Below are 23,299 nucleotides of genomic sequence, written 5' to 3' on the forward strand. Positions count from 1 at the left end.
CTTTGTGTAAAGAATGCTGCAAAAAAAATCTTTAGTGTGTTAAGGGGGGGTTCATAGTGAATTATAAAGCACTCATACATACTCACACAAGATGCTTTGAGATGCACTATATCAAGTCATGAAACATTATGAAGAATTAGAGATGTGCTTTAAAATGAATCAAAACTTCAAGTGTCTCATGGGTGGGCTTGACAAACTAGAAAGTGACTGATACCTTATGTCTACCTGTACTCACCTGTGTACACCTCAGCAATCAACGGCAGTAAGAGCATACTCAGTATGCTATAACAGTCCATGCATAAGTTAACATTACATCTCTCTGTATTTCCCAGTAGACTGGAGGCTTTAAAACTGGTGTCTGCTGCAACTTTTCTCTCGCACAGTAACCCGTAAGCGCGTCAACTGTGATTGTGCAGTTACTCTCACTGCCAGTAGGGGGAGACAAACAGCAGCAGGTTTAAGCTCCATTTTGGTCTCCACCAACTGGTGAGAAACTATCTGGGTGTTTAGCAGCTGGATGTTTTTCTTTCTTCACCCAGCTCTGCCCGTCTGCTGTTTGATGCTGGGCAGTTGGCGTACAGATGGGCTTCATCAGAGCTTTTTAATTAGAAACAGATGCCTAAAGGGGGATGATGAGAACTTCTGACAGTAAAGTATACAGTAAATCTGAAAGTTACACAAGCAAAATAATGAGCTAAAAGATGCCAAAAAGTTCCACAGAGCTGAAGAGTTGTGTGTAAATTTAGTTGATTCTTGATAAATTAATTGTTTGGATTAAAAAAAATGTGATTTCCCAGAGCCCACAGTGAAGTCTTCAGATGTCTGACCACCCGTCGAAAACTCAAAAAATATTCAGTTTACTCAGGTATGACAAGAGGAAGAGCAAATCTAAATACAGCAGCAATTAAGTGGTTAAAATGAATGAAATTTGGTATTGATTAACTTAATTCACTGACTAATCAACTACTCTGTTCAGCTTTCATTTTATGTGATTTCAGTATTATGAGTGATTTTGCATTAAGTGGAGAGGTTTTTTTCGATGCGTGCGATGATTGAGGGCATTGAAGTCTGTGTTTACATGTCTCTGTGCAGGACTGTTAATTTATGTGTGTGCATATGAAAGCTGGTGTTTGCACATCGTTTGATGGCAGCAGCAGCACTTAGCAGCTCAGTGCCCCGAAACACCCCACGAACACACACCCCCCATTAGCTGTGCTCCTGCGCTAATGCCCTGTGACACCACTCCCTGCTCATGGAAAGCAGATCCCGATGATGTGCTGTCAGAGTGAGCAGGGTGAGGTAACCCCATACTCTCCCTCTTGACCCAGGGGACAACAGAAGACAGCTGAGCTCATATTAAACTGTCACTTTGCTCGCAAGTAAAAACAAATGCCCGTGTTTCCTGTGAGCGCTCTTTATTTTCATCAGCGTCTAAAACAACTTCGAACCAGAACCAGTTTCTTCTTTGAATAGCGATGCATTACTGCCATGTATTGGTACCATAAAATGACATGAACCCAAGTTTGTTTATTCCATAAAGACATCCATATTAAATTATTTTCTATATACATTTATGGTCAATTTTGGCTTTTTTTGACCGTGGCAAGGTTGAAGTATGTGGAGAGAGTAAGAGACACAACACAACACAAGGTCATGTTAACCATTAGGCTACCAGCACGCCCCATCCTGTTGTCTTTTAAGCACATCTTGCAATACCATACCTACTGAGGACATTCATTCCCCGACTGCGCTTTCAATCATTCCTAAATGTCAGGTGGACATCTGCAAACCCAAAGTCTCGACAGGCGGACATCTGGATTCAAAGCCTGGGTGGAGGTTAGCGCTACATGATGACTGGCCAGTGCAAGAAAAGTGCAAATAAGTAAATAGAGCACACCAAGGATCTCCAAACTATCCAGGATACATTTTTCATCTATTAGTCTTTAATCATACAGTTTTTCTTTGTAGATATGCCACGAAGAGCCCAAAAAAAACAGAGAAATTACGTGGGCGATCTTGCAAAGATAAGACACAAACCTATCATTACTGCTGAGCGCTGCTGAACAAACGGAGACCAAGCAGAGAAACATACAGCAAATGGGCTTTAATAACAATCCAGCACTAACAGCAATCCTTCATAGCTGTCTGTCATCTATTGCAGTGCAGGTAACGTCTACTGCTGCCGTGTTTTCCTTGTCAGTGCGCATGTTGATGCAGCAGGTTGCTTTAAAATGAAAAGCAGAGACGTGAAGTAGTAAAGTTTCGGTCACATACTGTCCTTGCATTCATGCGACTGCGTCAAACTTCCTACATACCAGATTCCATGTTCGACCGAGGACAAAAGAAAATAAAGTCTCCCGAAACTATTTCAAAAAGTAAATACCAGTGTGTGAACACGAAGTGGCAGGAATTGATGGCGCAATGTCATTTTCAGTCATATCTGCCACAAGAAGGTGAAGAAGTCAGGAATGACAGACAGCTGATAAGAGCTAAACCAACACCAGCTGAAGCATTTGTCATATTTCATGTATGCTTGTATTCATCTTCATTCAGGGTCAACTGAAGTCCAAAGGTGTTGAAGGTAAGATAAGTGCATTCTCCTTCAAACCCCAAAACTGAATAACATCTCATTAAATTTAGAATAATGACCATGTTCAACCAAAACGCTGTAACTTCCTACGTTAATCTAACAACATGCTGTTATGGTTTATGCTTTCATCACCTTAAAGCTGAGTTTTATTAATTGAAGCACTTGAGCGACGGGGCTTATCAGGATCTTAATGCAAAGCTGCAGCTGCTGGCTGGTGTCCAAAGAGTCCAAAACCTCTTGTAAGCGATATCCTCTATCAAGAGTTTAAAAAAACTCCCTCTCTCCACACGCTTCAGGCCTCGGGTGAGTTCGCCCTGCGACCGGCAGTCAGCAGATCTGCCTGCTTTGCTTTGCTATTGTTTAACGTGAGGATGTGAATCTGTCCTGGAAGTGAATTAAAAACCCAAGTCGCTAAAGATGCCAGCAGTAAAATATATTACACTGTTGAAAATACGCTCCTAAAACCTTTGACAGATGTTTATTTTTGTGTTATAGTTAAGCAGAATGTTGTATTATCCCAGTGTTTTTTTATGCTTACATAATAATTCAATAAAATAACAAACCTGTCAAACCAAAACTAAGTGCTGAATTATATCAAGTCTAATATTAGCTTTCTGGCTATTTGGTTTTTAGAATAAGCCCTCTTTAATGTTTTTTTAAGAAGCAGGCAATTTGGGGCCCACTGTCATGATGGGATACTGGATCATGTTTGATTGTCACTGTGTGTGTGAAAATAAAACTTGATTCCACGGCGCACAACACAAAGAAAACAGCATTTACGAACACTGTATGTATAGTTGATGTAGGATGATCCTTCAGGTCTTATTTGTATCTTCACTCTTTTCTTTGAAGTGTTACTCCACTGTTTTAGCACTGCACTCCTACGCTTACATGGTGCCACAATTACCCACAATGCAACACCACTGCTGACAGTTTGGATTCCAGTCTGTTATGCTAGTAGCGGCTAATGTAGCCTCAAGCAGACATGACGTCTGGTAAGATCTCTTCTTTGATACTCACACCCAACCAACATCGACTCAAGTGACATCAATTGAGGCAAATTATCAGACTCTGCCCAGCGCCCTCTACAGACTGTAAAAAAGAAGTGCTGCCCGAGACCTGTAAACACATTCTAATGTATAAAATTCTCATTTAAGCCAACTGAAGCACAGCTCTTGAAACCAACACTGTTAGAGGTCAAGGTTAAATTCAAATCTCTTTTCATTAAGATGGGAGAACATTAACTCCTGCACAGGTCAATGCTTTTGACTGTCACCATGACATTGAACTTGCTCCTTGCTCCTGTGATGAGATATAACTACACACAAACGAAGAAGGAGATGAATAAACATAAAAGAAATCCAAAGAATATGTCGTAAAATGAAATATCGTTCCTGCGGTGCTGCTTCGTCTACTTTCCTGAATGACGGGCTATGAGGAAATGAAGATGAAGTATTCCTGTGAGATAATGCTGGCTGCTGTTCCTCCCCTCCTCTCATCTATCTCTCTCTGCAGTAGCTCCACTCTTGGCATCAATCACCAGCGGGCAGATACGCAATCTTACTGTGCAAACAATTAAAGGCTGCTCCTCTGCACTCAAAACTACTCACTCGTGTTGCTGCGTTGAGGATTAACCCAATATGCTTACTCATTAACCCCGGAGACACACGGATGAATGGGATTCCTGAGAACTGTGTCCGCTAAACCGAAGGCAATAAACCGGCGTGTAGAGCTTCTTGCCGGCTACCTTTTGAACTTTGCTTCTGAGCTGCCATTTTCAACTTGACATTGGTGCTAAGAACACTGGCAGAGTCAACATTTGTTACGTGGGGAGGAATCGAAATAAGCGAATTAGCATTTGGATGGTAATGAATAATTTAGAGGGCAGAGTGGCCATCAGCTTAAGGTACCATCAATTACTTGGCTGGTGGATAATGAACACATTTGTACAGTCACGGCGGAGGAACGCAGATGAAGAAATACCAGAAAAATGTATGCATTTCTGAGAGCTCTGCCCTGTTCTTTGTAAGTGAATAAAGTGTAAACAGCTAGTGACGTGACAGCGAGCGATACAACCCCTTATAAAACACAACAACCCTCTTGACAATAAGCGACCAGTATTGCCTTCCTGACTGGCAGCATTGTGCACACTGTAACAGGGTGTTATGCACCCTTCAGGAATCCAGTTGATGTTGAGGACAAATGAGAAAACAATGTGCGGTTGTGAACTTGAAGACTCTCGACTGGTGTGCATTAAACTGACAGGTCCCTGAAGAAGAAAAAGAATATGAGTGGAATGTCTTGAGTGATATGAAAACAACCAGTTTCCTTCACAACCTCTGGCTGGGCCTCTGCAAGGCCTACCTTGAGACAATCTTTCCATTGTGCGGGAAAAAAATGGCCGTCATCACAAAAACAAGAATCTACAACCACTGATAGGCCGCTGACTGCGTGCAGATAGAGAGCTTCTCTGTGTGCTGCATAATCCCCACACAGCTGGACTGAAAGTGCAGTAAACCTCTGTATGGGGGCAGACACAACTCAGGGCCAACCATAGAGCAGTTGTGACTAAGCACTGTTGTGTAACTACATTAAAAGCTGAGCAGAAGCTCATTCACAGCAAGTTGTCTTTAGTATTGTAGCAGGAATCAACACATACAGAACACTGCAGAAAACATGAATCCAGGATGAAAAACAGCACATCGAACACACCAGCATTGGTGTAACCCGAACATCTACCAGTGTCATATGTTTTTTCTTCTGTGGCCAATTCAACTAACAAACAACGGAAACCAGGCAGCATTATTAGCAAGAGCTGTCAGTTTTCTGGGGCAAATCCAAGTCACGTCTCGATTCAAGAATGAGGGAACCTCTGTGTCACAGCCAACTTGAAACTCAAAGCCTGAACAGACAACTGAGATGGGATCTGGACTGACGAGATCTGGAGCAGACTGGTTTTATATAATGAGAGCTTTTAAATAAGGTTTTCATGCAAGTTTTGACACAAAGTTTGTCATCTGATGAAGTCAAGCCCCAAGTCCTTTAGGACAAAGTCGCAACTCTGAATATGCAAAGTGCTTTCAAGCAATGTAGACATAAAAGACCTGTCTGACGCCATCTTATATCTTTTTTATTGTTCCAGGATCCGACTGAGTCAGAACTTGAGACCCATGTTTTTTTATTTAAAGTCTCAAGTCAACTAACTCTCACAGCAGTCAAGTCTCAAGTCGTCATTTTTGTAACTCAAGGCCAAGTCTCTGCGGCACAGCTTCACTATCAGCAGAGCATTTGTACTGAAACCCAGAATGCCAACGTTTGCTTACCTCTAGTACTGGCCCTGCCCCCAAGATGATCTGCTCCACTCCGCTGGCAAAGCCCTTCTGGCTGAGAGCCGTCAGGTGGTGAATGAGAAAGTTTGTGCTTTGCGTCTTCCCAGAGCCGCTCTCCCCAGATATAACAATGCACTGATTACTCTCTCTCTGCAGCATGGCGTGGTAAGCCACATCCGCTACGGCGTAAATATGTGGCTCCAAATCTCCCAGTGTATGATTATCATACATCTTCACATACTTGGGGTTGTAGATGGGCAGGAACTTGAAGGGGTTAATGACGATGAGGATGCTCCCAACGTAAGTGTAGATCTTTTCCTGGCGGAAGCGCGAGCGCAGATTGTCCAGCAGCGAGCGCTCGTTGAGCTCCGGCAGGTGGCATAGATCTGCATGGTCGCCCTGAGAATCGGGCTGTGGTAGCAGTCCACGTTCCACCATGCGCCTGCGCTCCTCTGTGACCTGCAGCCACATCTGGAGGCTGCCGCCATAGTGGATCGAGCCATCCAGGTTCTTCTGCCTTAGGAGGAAGCGGTAATCCTCGCCGCCAGACAGCGGGCGATGCTCCAGCGCCACACGGGGCCACAGCATCATCCTCTGCACGGGACAGTCGCAGGGGTTCAGAATCCATTCTTCCCCGCCAAACTCCTTCACCTCAGCCAGAACATAACACTTGGTGCGGTCCAGCTGCAGACGTTCAATGACACGTTCGATGGCCTCAGCGGCTGTGGTGGTCTTGCGGGCACTGATCGGGCAGTAGATGGTGCCCTCGGCCAGGGCGCCTGGGTAGATGCGCACGGTGAACTCTGAGTTCTCGAAGCGCTGCCGGCGGCCCAGGGTGCCCACGCCACCGATGCCACCAACGCCATCACGAGCACTCATGGCGGAGCAGGAGTTCCCATTAGCAGCAGCCCGGCACTGGCACGTCCTTCACTGGGCTGGAGAGGCCACCGATTCAAGACATTACCACTGCAGAACAGGAAGACACAGAATGATCAATACCCTGCAGACTTAAAAGTGGTCAAACATTAAAAATATCACTTGTTTCAGTAACATCCCACACAAAATAGATTACATATCAAATAAGATGAGGAGCAGAGCAGTAGCAAGAATGACACTGTATATCTAAGATCTGAAGCTGCAATAAAAGCAGACTTACTACCAACTATTCAATTAATCTGAAAGCAGGCCACAGCCCTCTGCAATCTGTCAGATTACGAAATTTGTCAGATTATGACACAAAGACTTCATGTGCTATTATGCAATCGACTCAAGCGCCAAACTATTTTGCTGGAGCCCGACATGCATACTCATAAAGGATAAAGGGTAAGTCATCAGGATCTACAGGATTACCATTAACACACATACACACTCCCGAGCACACACACAAACTCTCGCCAACACCAAGGCCGGCAGCTGCCATCCTCTGTGGCTGAATACACAATCAAGTCCATTCACAAGTTCCTCTTTAATACACAACAGAGGGACATCATGGGGTGAGCAGAGGCCAAAGAGGAAGAAAGAGGGGTTTGATGACTGAGCTGTGCTCTCTTTTCTATCATCAGGATTTAAACAGTTCTGCAGCACAAACACTTGATCTGGAGCCCATAGATGAAGTCTGCGTTGCGATAGCTGATGTGTTTGCCCCTTTTCTGTCTAACCCAGATTACATTACAGTCTCGTGTATCATCAGCCTGAAAGGTTCAGCGCATTCCAGGAGTCATTACGTGACGTGCTGTAATTTGTCTTTATGTTGTACCAACTTTCCTTCAGCAGCTTCAAGATGCTGATTTTCAAAGCAGAGGAATGGGCTTCAACTTGTTGCTATCGGCTGTGGCTTTTTCATGCAGGTAGAGAAAGGAATGGCGTCCCGTGTCTCTAAGTTGCACCTATTAAATCAAAGAGTAACATGTGGCTGCATTGTATTCTGGTCTATAAAGAACTAAAACTTGTGCAGAAATTAGTAGTTCTGGCTCTACTAAAACTGATTTTTTCCACTTATGACTGCTGAGCAGCTGTACCACACTGTGAGTATCTACAGAAGCATTAGATCACTGACTCTGCGGTTATCAATAACTGGAGGACATCCTGTAATCAATATTAAGGCTGCAACTAATGATTATGTCCATTGTTGATTAATCTGGCAATTATGTTCTAGATTTATCAATTTTGTCCATAAAATGTCAGAAAACAGTGAAAATTGCTTGTTATAATTTCCCACAGCCAAAGCTAGTGTCTTCTTATGTTTTGTTTACTATCATGTATGACAAAGAATAGCAAACAGGACAAGAACAGCCTGCGATGGGACTGCTGAGACAATCATTGGTGCCAACCTGCCCTCCAGTCAGGACTGACACCCCTTCAGACTGAGGAGACGGGCAGGAAGCATCACTGCAGACCCCTCACATCCTGGACACAACCTGTTCCAACGTCTCCCCTCTGGTAGGCGCTACAGATCACTGAACGCCAAAACAACCAGACACGAAACTAGTTTCTTCCCACAAACCTTCACCCTGATGAACAGTTAGCAGTCATACACTGTCGCTAACTCTCTGACACCAAAGCATCCACTGACTGGACATTATAATCCATTAATGCACAGATTTTAACATGTACAGTCATCACTTACTGCTACTGCCAACATAAATACCTGCACATTGTAAATTTCATTGTATATATTGTTTATGGCCTCATCATTCTTTGTGTATTATTTTAGATTTTTGCACAACTTAACTTATTGTACGGTCTTTTGTTTTTTTGTCATTGAGTGCAATGTTTAAACCAGAGTCAAGTTCCTTGTATGTGCACACACACATGGCCAACAAAGCCGATTCTGATTCTGATCCAATTCTGATTCTTTATAGGATGAAATGCTCACATTAGAGGAGCTGGAACCAGCAAATGTTGATCGGATGAACCACCTGTCAATCGCCGGCTAATATCAATCAATCAGATCAACGAACCACATAATGTAGCAGAGGGTGAAACTATTGCCGAGGTCAGTCGAGAGAAGAGCGGAAACATCTTTTCCGTCTTCTTTCAATGAAGAAATACTCTCCAGTTCGGATATAACTGATTAGTTCACTCCTAAGGATTTTCATTTTTGTTTTCAAACAAACAGTAGCTCCTCTCGCTGCTGACACACAGAAATCACGGCAGTAGCTGCCAGTAGTTCATAATAGGATGCCAATTGGTCTGAATAACTGTGTTTGGTAACAAATAACAGCTACCTTGCAAGGTAACATCTGGACAGGTGTAAATGAAAGGAAACACAAAAACCCAAATCCAAATGACATCATAAATAGGTGATGTTGCTACATGATTTGTGAAGTGTTTTAGGTAGACTTCACCTGTCTTATCTGTCCTAGCTACATCCTTTTTCTGTTAATGAAACACAGGCTGCTAAATCTAAAGTCCTTTACTGTCTAGATTTGACTAGAAGTTTGATGTGCAATGCAGCGTAACTCAAATGCATCCCTTTGTCTTTACAGACATCACTCTAATTTAAACTTACCTTCAATATCAGAGAGCGCAAAGCGAACCTACTTTCAAACCTCATGAGCAGCAGCAGGGGAAAAAAGTGAAAACAGGAAATGGATCAGGGACACATTAGGTTGGTGCGCTGCATGGATCACAAAGGACTCCAGCAGGGAAATGATACAATGCTGCACTCCTGGTCACTTCCTGTCGCCCCATATCCAAGCTCTCATGCCATGTGTCGCCTCAGCAACTTATGAGCCACACTAACACATGCACACAGGACCTTTCCCCTCTCCAAACACAACACACCCACATGAGACAGAAACACAAGCGCACACACGCACACACATCACCTTTTAAACTGCACACAAAGAATCCAATCTAGCTGCATCAGGATACACACATCAGCAATGGCAGATATTAACTGCCTGTGATGAATGTTTGATGAATGTTTGTGTTTCTCTGCTTGAGTGACTGCACTCTGTGTCTGTGTGTGTGTGTGTGTGTTGAGCACTGAGTTAGGGCCCGGCGCCTGGAACAGATGGTCAGCTCGCTGCTTAAAGGATAGGGAGGGGGGGATTTAGGGTTGTGGCAGTGCAGGACAGCACAGGCTGCTTCCCTGTTTACCATCACATGAGAACAACCAACTCATGGACATGTTCTCCAGGAAAACCTTACCAATCACAGAATATCTCAGAGAACAAGCATCTCCAATGCTGCTTTGCCCCTGAGGGATTTACAGACAACTGCATTAACACACTGGGACGAAGGTGACAGGAGGGGAACGTAGACGGAGATGGACTGGATCAAATGTTAACAATCAATTATCACTTTAATGAATTTATCATCAAAACAAAAATCAACATGAAGCATTTGAAAGACAAACTAACACAGGAAATCTCTTGAACAATGAAGTAAATTGAAGAAATGATACTGTAATTAACTGCTGTTATGATTGACAGACAAAAGCTAAAAGATTAAACATAATTACACACAAATTACAGGCTTTTTTTTTGAAACACATAAAAGCATCCAGGGCACTAAAGCAACAAGTGCTGTGACCCACAAATTACAAAGAGACCCGATTATCTGGTCTATCTCAGGTCTTCAGAGAGAAAAACAAACCAGCCTGACTGCCTTTTAATTTATACTTAATGATAAAGGTTTGGCGAGCTTTGCAAGGGGCGATATAACAAGGAAGAAACGGTAGAAGAAGCAGCAGCCAGAGTGAACTGGTTAGACGAGCTGTTTCTTGTTAATTTCAAATCAGGAAATACATGAGAAATTCAGATAAATACACGATGCATGCATAATAATGCACAGGTGATGGTCTTTGTGCTAGAAACTGCATTGCAAGCTCAACATCTCATCAAGCAATACCCTTAGAAAACCCCTAACAAGCTCTAATCAGGGGTCTGGATCATGCAGTTACCCCAACAGCCGACATGAGTCCGTCCACTGAAACCACGCCCACGAATTGAGCTGTCGTCCAAGGGCAGCACAAGAAATGTTTCAGTGACTGCGATGCTCGTGTCCAAGGATAAAATATCTTTTCAGATAAATCACAAACCAAGAATCCTGACCATAGTCAATGTTGGAGAAAATGCGGTAACATTTTCATATTTTCTGGGAATGTCCTGTGATAAGCTCTGTTCTGGGCAGATGTGGTGACAGAAATCAATATATCAATAACTGGCCTAAAGATTACCTTTAGTTTTAGCACCATATACCTAGGTAACATGCCAGCAGGCCTGGAAAAACATGACCAATATTTGCTGCAAATATTACTGGTGAGTTGTAAAAAATCTATAACCAGGAAATGGCTGAGTATAGAGCCCCCAACAGTAGCTGAATGGATTGAAATAGTTAAAGAAATTCACACTATGGAAAAAATTACCCTCTCTCTAAGATGTGCTGTTCGAAAATATGAGAAATGTTGGAAGAAATGGAAGCAGTATGGAAGTTTTATAGACTCTGTTCCACTTATAATGAACCTTGTTTAATATCACTTTTATTATATTGTGGTTGTAACTTGAGTTGGTAACCTGAAACCATTTATCTTATTTTTGTTTATTTTTTTTTTACCTTTTACAATTTATCACATGTGGTGCCTGAATGTCAAATTTATTCATCCTACTCCTGATGACCCTGTCTGTTGTCTGTTGTGCTATAGGAAGGGACAATGATCATAACGGCATCCCTCACATGGTGCAGCGGAGACTTGCTCGAATTAGCAAACGTACAGCCGCCGTCCTCAGAGCGAAAACACTTGAAAACGAAAAGACAGAAAGCCAGAGAAGAGAAGAAGAAAACGTGTTGATGGAGATAAGCTCGAGGTTTGTGCAGCAGGAGCTGACAAAGCAGGCCGAGCACAGCCGGAGGAAACCTGCAGCGGCCTCTTCTCGTCTCCTCGAACAACTGAACCAGAAAAAGATCCGGTTACATCACCTGAATGGCCAGAGATTAGGAATCTCAGTCAAGTAATCTGACCTGGAATCTGTTTGAGGGGACTTTTCCCAAGCTGTGACAGATCGGGACAGACCGATCAGAATATGTAAAAGAAACAATGTATGCGTTCTTGCGTTGAGCGAGTTAAACGTGGGTCAGATGCTATCGGAGTTCATCAAAGTCAAGAGTAATGTTGGAATTTACCTGTACTTGGATCAGTGGCTTGAAACAACCTGGAGCACGAGCAGAAACAATGGTTTGCTGTATTCAGGAAGAATAAAAGTGTCCCCCTTTCTACTCAAATGCAGTGAATTTAATAAAGCAAAACAGGTGGACACATGTACAACTATTACATCCAAACATCTGGATGGAGCTGCTTTTTAACCGAAAACAACTGCACATGTATTGATTCGGCACATCTGAAAGTGTGTACCCAAGATGCGTTCAAATGCATGTTTTATTTGCACATACTGAATAAGTAGCAGGAAGCTACGCTCTCTGATATGTAACCTGAACAGTGTCTGCGAGATGCCTGTGTGAAGGTTCCCTCTGACAGCAAACCAAGGCGAGGTTCAACCATGTGAGTCAGACTCTTCAGTGGCTGCCTTTGTTGCAGAGGAGTGAAGGATCAAGTTTGGTCAGCTTTCTCCGGTGTGAAGTCATCTTTCTGAAAGGCTGTGTGTGTGTGTGTGTCACTGTCATCAGGGCTGAGCTCGTGTATTCTCAGCTCATAACGCTGCGGCGGCCTTTTATTTCGTCTTTAGCCACTGAGGAGCTGTGCACGTTACACTAAGGTGTGTGAGCCAGCACTGGGTCGCCAACTCTCACATGCAGCCTTCACGTTTTTGTGGGTTCATTTGTGAATGTGACAGCTCCCCGGTGCCAAATTTAGCTGCTATGTTTATTAGCTACATTAGTCACAGGATCACACTGCTTGTTTCTGACTTTTGAGCAACTGGTTTCCATCACTTCTAGAAAGGAGTTTGCAATCAGACTGAAAGCTATAGTTCAGATGTTTGACCTTACTGAGATCAGGCTAAAGGCTGATGATAATCACTCATAATGCAGCATTTACATCCTTTTTCATTTACAGCTCAACATTCATGTTGAATTCACAACTGACTGCTCAACCCTGTCTGAAATAGCTTTTATTATAACTGGAAAACAGAAACGGTCAGTCGATATGGCAGCGACAGCAGCAGATATACTGACAATAACTCTGTATGTTATAAACCAGGAATGTTATTGGATTCTCCGCTTATCAATCTTTACATGAAGGTGAAAAAATCAACCTATCATCTGCTGGTCTGCAGCTCTGGGTGCGTTCATAATTAGAAAGAAGTGACATGTGCTAAGCCCGTCAGGTTCACATGTCAGTGAACATAAAGACAGGCGTGTCTTGTTTATTCTAGTTTTATTACCTTTCTGAGGAATGTTTGGCCAGGTCAGTTCTACTAGTTTATAATTGTTGTTATTTGTCCAAAAAGCTGGAATTTTTTTTTTATTTGAATTTGATGAACATTTTGAGCCAAAATAATAATTTGTTCGATTCCACCATTAGAATCCCATAAAAGCAGGATTTAAAAGCCTACAGGTGTTTGCAGTCATGAAATCGATCTGATGTGCTCTCATTCACATGATGGGGATGATTTATGTGTAACAGGTTTGAAGTTTCTATTGCTGTCTGAGAATGCGCTCAGTTTATTGGTAAAGAAGGTGGTAATTACGGCCGTGCATTAGAGGACAAAGACACGGATGAGGCACGCAGAGCCAGACTATGCTTTGCAGTACACATACCACACAAAGACTAATGTCCCTGCGTTTAATAGGCTTCAGTACCTTCAGAAACAGGCCCAGCGCCCTCACTGTCACATGCAGAGGAAATTACACGTCAGACATAAAACACATCCAAGACAAGCAGTCATAAAACCACCTGTAAAGAAAAGGGATGGGCACGAGCGGCTCATGAACGTGATCTCTCTGAGGAATGTGCTTTGATTTGTCACATGGTAGACATACTGAAAGTGTTACAAAGAAAATCAACAAGGCCTGAGGCATTTCAAGGACGGATTCTGCTGCAGAGTAAGCGGAGCCTATGAAGACAGAAGAGAGCAGGCGTTAAAAGTGTGCAGTCTGAGGGGGGTCGCAGCGGCTGATTCATTGCCTGAACAATCAACAATCTGGCACTCTGATTGGTTGGTTTCTGGCATGTTTGAAATTTCGGCCTGCAGTCTGAGCAGTTCCACAGGCTAATTTCCCTGCTGGCTGCTGTCAGAAGATCCCTAACAAACTGCAGTGAGCATGTTCGGATGGATGCATGTGAAAACAACGGCCTCCTGTTGCACTGTGACCGAGGATAAAAAGTTGTTCAACGATGACGCAGCCTTCGCAAACTCGAAGCAGCGAAGGCTCTGTAATCAATCATTTTGAATATCAATCCATTAAATTCCACGACACACGTGTGGACATTGATCTGACCTGGTCGACATGCAGCATTTATGTGCCGCAATCAAAATGACCGTTTTCTACTTTGCTTTCAACAGAAAAAGAAAAATATGTCAATGAGAACAACTACGGTGTTTTCTCTACAACCATGATTCCTAAAAAGTTGGGATGTGGGATCAAACACAAAGAGGTGAACCTCGCAGAACCTTCCAGGATGCTCCTTTCATACCCAATCATGACACTATCACCTGTAACTAATCAACCTGTTCACCTGTGGAATGATCCAAACAGGTGTTTTTTGGAGCGTTCCACATCTTTTCCAGTCTTTTGTTGCTCCTGTCCCAACTGGTTTGAAACGTGTTGCTGCATCAAATTCAGAATAAGCAGATATTTACAAAAAATAATGAAGCTGATGAGGTCAAACATTAAATACATTGGCTTTGTGCTGTTTTCAGTTGAGTAGATGTCAAAAAGGATTAACAACTTCTGATGTTTTTATGTTTTGCACAGCATCCCGACAGTTTTGGAACCAGGGTTGAATTATATTGAAGCATGATACAAGTGGACTAAAAGGTCCATCTTTCCCACTCCTGACTAAATGTTGAATAAAATGCATAATTTCTTTGGGTTATAGCCATTCTCTCATTGTTTTGGCAGCTTAGTGTACACAGAAAGCTTCTCAAAAACTACCAGAAAATCGATGCAGGTTGCTTCCACATGCTCATCTACCGACCATGACCTCAGCCTGCAGAAGACGTAGCCCCAGCTGCAGAGTGAGAGGAACGGAGGGGTCAGCTGATTGATGCGGCAGTGAACGTGCGAGCACCAACATGCTCGCCGAACACACATACATACATAATTACAGGTCACCCTTCATGGCCCCGAATGCATCAATGTGTAACACAACTCCTCCTCTGCACCGTCCAACAGAAATAGTTCACCTTCAGCCTGGAGGCGACTCTGCAGCTCGCAGAGAGCAGCCTTGACCTCCACAAGCAAAGAGGTACGAGTCTCCGGCTTCTCTGGACTCCAGGAGACAACGAGGGGTAACGTAATAGCTGCTAATTGGTTCACTGGTTGATTGACAGAAAACTAATCATCGACAATCATCAATCAGCTTTTCACATGCGAGGGTTTGAAGCTCTGTCTGGTCATATCAACATTTCACAGCAAAATCTTGTGACGAAATCAGCGGAATCAAAGCGACAAGCGGAATCAAGCTTGCTAACTTTCAGCTAGCAAGCTTGTTAGCTCAAACAGCTTTCCTCCCTTCGTCATTAAAGGCTTTCATTGAATGAATGAAAGGATGTGCAATCTGGAAAACAAAATGCCAGGGGTGGAAGACGTCACATTGCAGAGAGAATAGAAAGAAGCTTGGGGGGCTATTGAAACTGACTAGCGCCAGCATGTTCGAGTGGTTAGCTTGTTAGCGGTTAGCAAGCAACACGTCCGGAAAAGAGACTTTCTGGTGTGACGAGGCCTCGTCTATCTCTGTTTTATATCACTGTATTCTGAATATCTTTACATTTGGACGGTTAGTTGGCACTTTGTTGACATCACCTTGGACTTTTTGTCCAATTTGATCATCTGACATTTTATACATTACAAAAAGTTAAAAAAATAATCATCATATTAATGAATAATGAAATAAACTGCTAGTTGTAGCCACACAGGAACCACTACCTGTACAAAAAGTAGATTGTGGAGCTTTATTCTGACTTACTTATCGTCTATGTGACAATTTTACACCATTTCCGTACAAAGCATTTTTGGGTCATACCGCTGAGGCTGTCCACAAGCGGATGGTTGACAGAGGTTAACTTTCTTTCTAGACGGTGTGGTAAATTGACTGTAACATGAGGGTATGGCACAGCAGCCGACTGTAACTTCTCCCTGTATTTAACTCACTGCTGAATGACCATGTTTGACGCTAATTTGGGTCAACGGAAAACGAGGAGCGCAGGATGCCAACACTGCAGTCAGCGTCTTTAACATGTCGGTTTTGGGGTTTACATGTGTAGACTTTGCTCACTGCTCCAGAACCTAAACTTAATCTTTGGGACAGCACCGGTAGATCTGCTGACGCGGGACCTTTTTTTTTTTTTCAGAGCAGCTTATTAGTGCTTTGAGTGTCTGAAAGCAGCTTCAGATGATTATTTAAAGTGATGATGATAACTTCTTCTTCCTGTGGTGAATGGAAGAAATTCTTTTTCATTAACTTTCCTTGATATTTAACACCAAAACTAGAGCGAATTCTAAGGGCAAATCTGAGCATATTTTCATGGATCGATATCAGCTAAAATCAACCCGGAGCATTTCACTGTGTGACTCTGAGTTCTGACACCTGGGACTGCGTCACATCATTAACTGCAACTGTAAGACGTCCAGCTCAGTGTGCATCTTGACCACAATAAAATAAAAATCTAAGGGAACCAAATCAAGATTGTTTGGACTGGAGGCAAAAGTTATAATTATTAGATTTTTTAACCTCCTAAATCCTGACATCTGTAAAAAAAAAAAAAGGATCTGCTGCCCTGTGATATCACTCGGACTCGGTAGCAGCAGACACCCAGTATTGAAGGACTCGGATCCTGATCTGGGCCACTTGATTGGGACAACCCAAAACAAAACTCAAAGAGGCTCTCAGCCAGCAGGTCAGGAGCCACCAAGGGGGCCCCAAGAAAAATGTGAGGGGGGGGGGGGGTCACAACTTTGCATTTTTCTTGCAAAATACTGAATACATTCAACTCTTCAACTCCACATCTCAAGGGGGTCTCAAGTGTTTGATGCCTGCAGATGTTTCACATTGGCCCTATTGAGGCGCCTGGAAAAAATGAATGAAACACAAGCAGCTTCTTACATATAAACAAGACAAGCTGAAAACAATTAGAGCAGAGTATTACCTGACAATAAATACATCAATTAACCTTTAATATCTAGTTGGGCTAGATCTACCACTCAGATGAAACATTAGATAGGAATGAGTCCAGGTGAGTGGAAGGAGTGGAGGTGAACGGTAATCCAGTGAACAGTGAACTTGCCACAAGGAAGACCTGTTTTTCTTTCTCATGCACTGGCAATAATATGTTTCAGGTCCCGCAGTGAAACACAGACTTACATACACTTTATTGCCTCTAAAGCATGCTGTGCACTCGCTCACACGACTCTCGAGTCTCTGTGTCTGCCTCTGTTACTGCTAATGACTAGGAAGTGGCGGCTGGGGTGTGGAACACGAGCTTTGACCGAAATGTTCGGAGAGCCGGCGAGGGTGAGAAAACAGAGTGAAGGGAGAGGTAACAGAGAGGGGGAGAGAAAACGAAGGAGATACAGAGGCGGAGAGGATGTTGGTTTCCTGAAATCTGAGCTGTGGGAAAGTGAGAGCGCCAGAGAGGAAGGAGAGGGGCAAATGAAAGAGAGGAGTGCTAGCAGCCGCCCGGCCCGTTTCTGTGCTGGAACTCAATAATTTGTCCAACTGCCAGTTTATTCAACCAAACCACAATTTGTACTTCAAAGCTGAGAGTCTGCAAGCAGCGGAGTCCAGGAAACACACCGCAGATGCTACCTGACGTCTCCCATGATGTAACCAGCCTCTTCAATCTTTAATCCAGGAACACATCTCACGTTGATTCCCATTATAAAAGCATGACAAATCCTTGATTTGGGTTTCAGCACCAGCTTTAAAGGACCACACTCGTGATTCTGCAAGCTTTAGCCCATTAGTAAATGGGCTAAAGTGCCCATTTAGTCACACGAAGGGTTGAAATGATGACTCAGTTAAGTGTTTGGTCAATGGCTTAAGAGTTGCCATTTCCAGCCTCTCAAAATATAAGTATGTGCTTATTTTTTTGCTTTTTCTATGGGATTTGGACTGTTGGTTGGACGTAAAAAGGAATATGAAGACAACTGAGGCTGTTTGGACTTTCTGAAGTTGACTAATTGGGCAATAATGAAAAAAAGAATTGGCTGCAGCCCTAATAACACGAGCTTTACGTCACTGTTAACTGTTTGCAGACCATGTTTCAAGGTGTCCAAATAGCCGTTGGTTTCCATTTATTTCTTTACACCATGAAAATCTATTCTGGGTTCATCAAAGACAGTATAAAGGCTGCATCTTTTGCCAATTCACATTACTGATGCCTACAAATGCAGTTTAAGTGCATTGATTTGACACAGTCTGCATTACGTTGTCTCATAATAGTGAAGCATGTTTCAAGAGTCTATGGATTGATTTTCACACCACGCAGAAATGGATGGAAATCAATGGATGGCTCTAAAATTGTGCAGCATGCATGCAAAAATATTACGCGAACAGGAGCTGAATCTTTCAAAAACACAAAAATTCCTATTAGTGTGCTTTATTTTGCTTCGGGTTAAATTTGTTAAGGCTACTGCGGCATTTTAGACAAGCAAGTCAAACAGAGGGCAAAACAATAGTGTGGATAGCTTCAGGAAATTCTGGTTCGCAGCTCCTTAAACAAACAAACTGCGACTCACCAATCCAGGAAATCATTAAGGTGAAAGACAAATGAAATCAAGAACAGGGAACAGAAACAACTCATCAACTGCTAAACAACAACGTGTTCGAGCCTCCAAGCTGCCGGGACTTCAGGTTACAAGAAGTTAGTGTTAGCAGACACCTGAGCCAGCGAGGCCGGAGCCGGGCTGGAACGAGTCCACGCCGGAGTCACTGTCCACACCGTAATTAAAAATGACTGAAGGCCTCTTCGGCCCGTCTGTGCACACAGCAGAGGATAACTGTGGCTGGTCATTCTGAATGAAGCGCTCGGCCTACACCAACTCCCTCCACATTCCACCGGCTGAACGCCAACAGGTGACACAACTGACACGAAGGAATGACACTGGAGGAAGAGCCTGTGAGTGTGTGTGTGTGCTAAATTAACCATCTCGGCCGTGCATGGCCAGTTATTGTGATTGCCTAAAGTGGATTGCACAGAGTGGAGGGAGAGAGCAGAGGAAGGAAATTAATACAGCAGAGGTTCCAAGGACAACACTGTAGAAGAAAATACATTGCATGCTACTGTGTGCTCTGACAGCTACAGTCTCTGCGCCCGTAACCTGCGTCTTCCTGAGCTCTTTTCACTGACTCAGTACTTTAACGTTACGAGCCTTCGTGGAAAAAGAACATTTGTAGCAAATGTTGTTAATCCGATCAGTTTCGGTCGAAGCTTCAACGGAACAAAAACCAGCAATTCCAAAGTACAAGGTTAAGTGAAAAAGCTTGTAAATGACTGGAGGATTAATTCTAATGGACCCTCATAAAAAGGGAACAAGGCTGGAAGGAATGGGAACATGTTTTCCCTCTCTCTCTCTCTCTCACACACACACACAGGTTAAAATGTACTTTCACATATGTCAAGTTTTATATTTACTTTGCTGGTGGGACAGTCCTCTGATGATTCTATGTGCTAAATCCCCTTAAGTTAGAGATGACAATGATCAAACAGATTCTTTGCCAGTAAACTGAACTCTGCTGCAGGCCGCTGTGAATAACGGCCATGAAAAGAAATGCAGCTGGGGGCGTCTATAAAAGCGCACTAGAAACAGTGGGAGTAAGCAGCACCCCTCCTCTGTTGTCGCCATGGAGAATTCCACTTCCTGTGTCCACTCCCAGGACAATGACAGCAGCTTTGGGTGAGACAGGAAGTGTAGCTCAGGGGGCTTCAACATAACAACAGCATAACAACACCATCACAGCATTGTTAATATATTTCTGTTTCTATATATAAATACAAAAAGATGCTTCTGTTGATTTTTACGGTTTTAAGTTTTGCTTTTAAGTGGTTAAGCTGTTTTTCTTTTTTGAATTATTGATGAAAACAAATATATTAGCTGTATGATTCATAAACTCTCTGAAACCATGACAAAGGAGTTTTGGAGAAAAGTGGCATTCGGGCCAAATTCGAAGGCAAACAATGAAGTCAACACACAGCTGAATATGGCGCCACATGCAAATTTGTGAGTATTCCATTGCGGCATCGTTTATAACATGAATGAAGGGGACTGAACATCCAAAACCCAAATAACAAAAACAGTCAGGGCTGTGGTGGAAGAGAGACGAAGCCAGTGTTACAGCATGCAGTGCAGAAAAAAAAAGCATTAAAATAGAGGGTTTCCAGCAATGCAACACAACCCGTCATGTGACATTTTAGACAATCTCAGACGGTCAGGCAGCGAGGACTGATGTGGCGAGGGCGCGGGCTCATCAGCGTGCACGGCGCCCCGTTTTCTACCACTAATGCTCCTGCAGTTGTTGCCCTAAAAAAAAAAAAAAAAATCCAACATTCAACAAATACAGTCATGTAGCTGTGAAAGCATTGATGAGATGATCAATTTGAGCTCCTCCTGCTTGCAGTGTCCAGACGCAGCAGGTGAGACGGCTGCATCGGCTGATCCTGAAACACCTGCTTCCAAACCTGTTGCCCGTCTCCAGCTCGCAACTGCTGGTCTCTGTCCAACACTTGTGTCTTTGTCTTAGCTCTTTAACCAGCCCACTAACAAGCCAACTCCGTGAACACACACACTGCCCTGTGCCCTGTAGTCATAAAACTGATCGGGCGTGAGCTAATGCTTTAATGGTTAACTAGTGCTGTGGAGCGTTCTTCAAGGAGGCGGCTTGGCCTCAGTACATAATGAAACTACAACATGCTAACATGTAATAATTAGAGATCTGAGCAGCATGAAAGGAAAATACTCCACACATTTATTTGAAGTGCATTTCATGAAGCATGGTGCGTGCAACTTTCTCAACATGCTGAGGACCTTCCTGTGCGCCCCCTCACTCAGCACTCTATAACGGCCTGAACTGTGGTCTAATTAAAGGATAACTTTCATTTTTTACAACCTGGACCTTTTTGTAGCATTAAATACGACCATTTACTCACCCAGACAACTTTGGTGGCATTTGGAGTCGTTTTGAAGAAATGAGCCCCAGAGCCGTATCCTCTGTATATCCGTATAATGCGAGTACTCGGGGCATCCATGCGCAGCCTCTATAAACGCATAATCTGCGGCGAAACTCGTTCATATTCCAATATTTTGTTATGATATGCTGGTGCTATTCCCCTCTGAGCCAGCGGTCGGCTAGTTTAGCTGTAGTTTGGCACAGCTATGGTTCGTGATTGCGTATTTGTCGCAGAGTTAGCCGTGTTGTGGCTGGCTGCTCGCAGCGCGCAGCGTTCGGTAATGACATCATCCACGTCAGAAGTAGTTGTCTAGAGACACTGGATGTTGATAACATGCCACCACGGGCTCAGAGGGGAATAGCACCAGCATATCATAACAAAATATTGGAATATGAACGAATTTCGCTGCAGATTATGCGTTTATAGATGCTGCGCATGGATGCCCCGAGTACTCGCATTATACAGATTTACGCGCCGCTCCTCTGGGGCTAATTTCTTCAAAACGACTCCAAATGCCACCAAAGTTGTCTGGGTGAGTAAATGGGCGCATTTAATGCTACAAATAAGGTCCAGGTTGTAGAAAACGAAAGTTATCCTTTAAGCTACTGTAGGTGGAGGAATTGGTGCATCATGTCGTGCATGACTACTGAACATTGGTGTAAAATGTTGGGTCAAAAACAAGGCCCTGTGCTCTGGGACTGACCTCACATTTACATTTTATTGTTTTAGAGAGTGGAAAAATGTTTTTCCTCTCAGACTCCAGTCTAGCTCTGGAAATATCAATATGACGCTGCACGGTCTGCATTTGGCCGGTGGAATAGGAAAAGTACACCACCCCGTAAAAAAGAGAGGCCTGCAAATGGAAGGCACGTCATCAAATGCTGTTGTTTGAAAGGCACAATAAAGCGTTTAGGTTTAATGGCTCCCTGTGAAATCATATCCACAAATGTGTATGTTGACTTCTATTTTCGGAAATATAGCAAAAAAAAAAGTTAATTGAATCACTACGAGTGCTTCTTTGCAGCAGTTTTCATTGTGAGAAGAAGAACAAGTTTTGTGCTTTGCCTCACGCTTATGCACAGCTGCACGTCTTTTAGAATGTTAATGTTTTTCTTGATTTTATTCTATTTTATTCTGTGGTTTTGTGCATTGTCTTTATATTTATTTTCATCCTTATTACCATGATCGAGTCTGTTTTGTTGTCCATCTTATTCTTCAGTCATTTTTTATCTGTTTTCGCGTCCATTCTGTCTTATCTATGTAAAGCACTCACTTGGTGCACATGATTTCTTTCTTGCAAAGCACTTTGAGCTGTGACTCCTGTATGAAAGGTGCTATACAAATAAAGTTTATGATGATTATATTATAATCATCATAAACTTATATATAATCAAACAGTAGAGCGGCCTTTGAACTTAATTTTATCAACACCCAAAGCTGCAGATAAAAAAGGATCATGCTTTAATGCTGATAGAAACAACTGTATGTACAGTATGTAAATGTGTATAACTTATTAAAGATCAAAGAATCAGCAGATTTATCATAAAATGAGGGGAGGTGAAAGAAGAGGAGGGAGGAGAAGAAGGGGAAGATGGTGAGGGACTAGGAGGTATCATTGAGCCAGATTATGCACACTCCATTTCCCCCTCAGAAAGGGATTCTGTCAAACGGACCCATTCAGTCGCCCCCGGCCTCAGGGAAGACAGCGCCGAGGAGCAGCCAGCTTCCTCCAGAAACATTCAACATGTAAAAGACGACGTGCCAACCAGCTGGGAGGCCACGAGTACGCACATGTAAGACCTAAACACAAATAGGCACAACATGCGTACACACAATGGGAGGGATAACAGGGATTGTCTACAAACACACACTCAGTGTAAGAGAGGACGCAGGTGCCAAGAGGACTCATCTCGTCTTTCATAGCTGAGAGGAGACGAGCAGTAATGACTGTAGCTGCTCACACAGCTCAGAGCCAAGATGCCTCCAACCTCACAGCGACGAACACAGACGTCCTCTAACGCGCACCAAGAGACCGACTGTTTCCTGTTTTGGATACCTGCGACGAGGTCAAAAGGCATTAAAACATA

At 43.2% G+C, this 23,299-nt stretch overlaps 1 protein-coding gene across 3 annotated transcripts in view; it reads right to left on the reverse strand.

Moving 5' to 3' along the window:
* Positions 1-23,299, reverse strand: part of myo9aa (myosin IXAa) — a 111,919-nt gene that overhangs the window by 79,199 nt on the left and 9,421 nt on the right. For all 3 annotated transcript variants that reach the window (XM_041966821.1, XM_041966814.1, XM_041966805.1), the window contains exon 2: positions 5,914-6,885. In XM_041966821.1, coding sequence (XP_041822755.1) covers positions 5,914-6,798 — 885 coding nt within the window. In that variant the 5' untranslated portion in view covers positions 6,799-6,885. The remainder of the gene's footprint in view (positions 1-5,913; positions 6,886-23,299) is intronic.

This window comes from Chelmon rostratus, chromosome 1 (assembly GCF_017976325.1).
Source record: "Chelmon rostratus isolate fCheRos1 chromosome 1, fCheRos1.pri, whole genome shotgun sequence".
Taxonomy (NCBI): domain Eukaryota; kingdom Metazoa; phylum Chordata; class Actinopteri; order Chaetodontiformes; family Chaetodontidae; genus Chelmon; species Chelmon rostratus.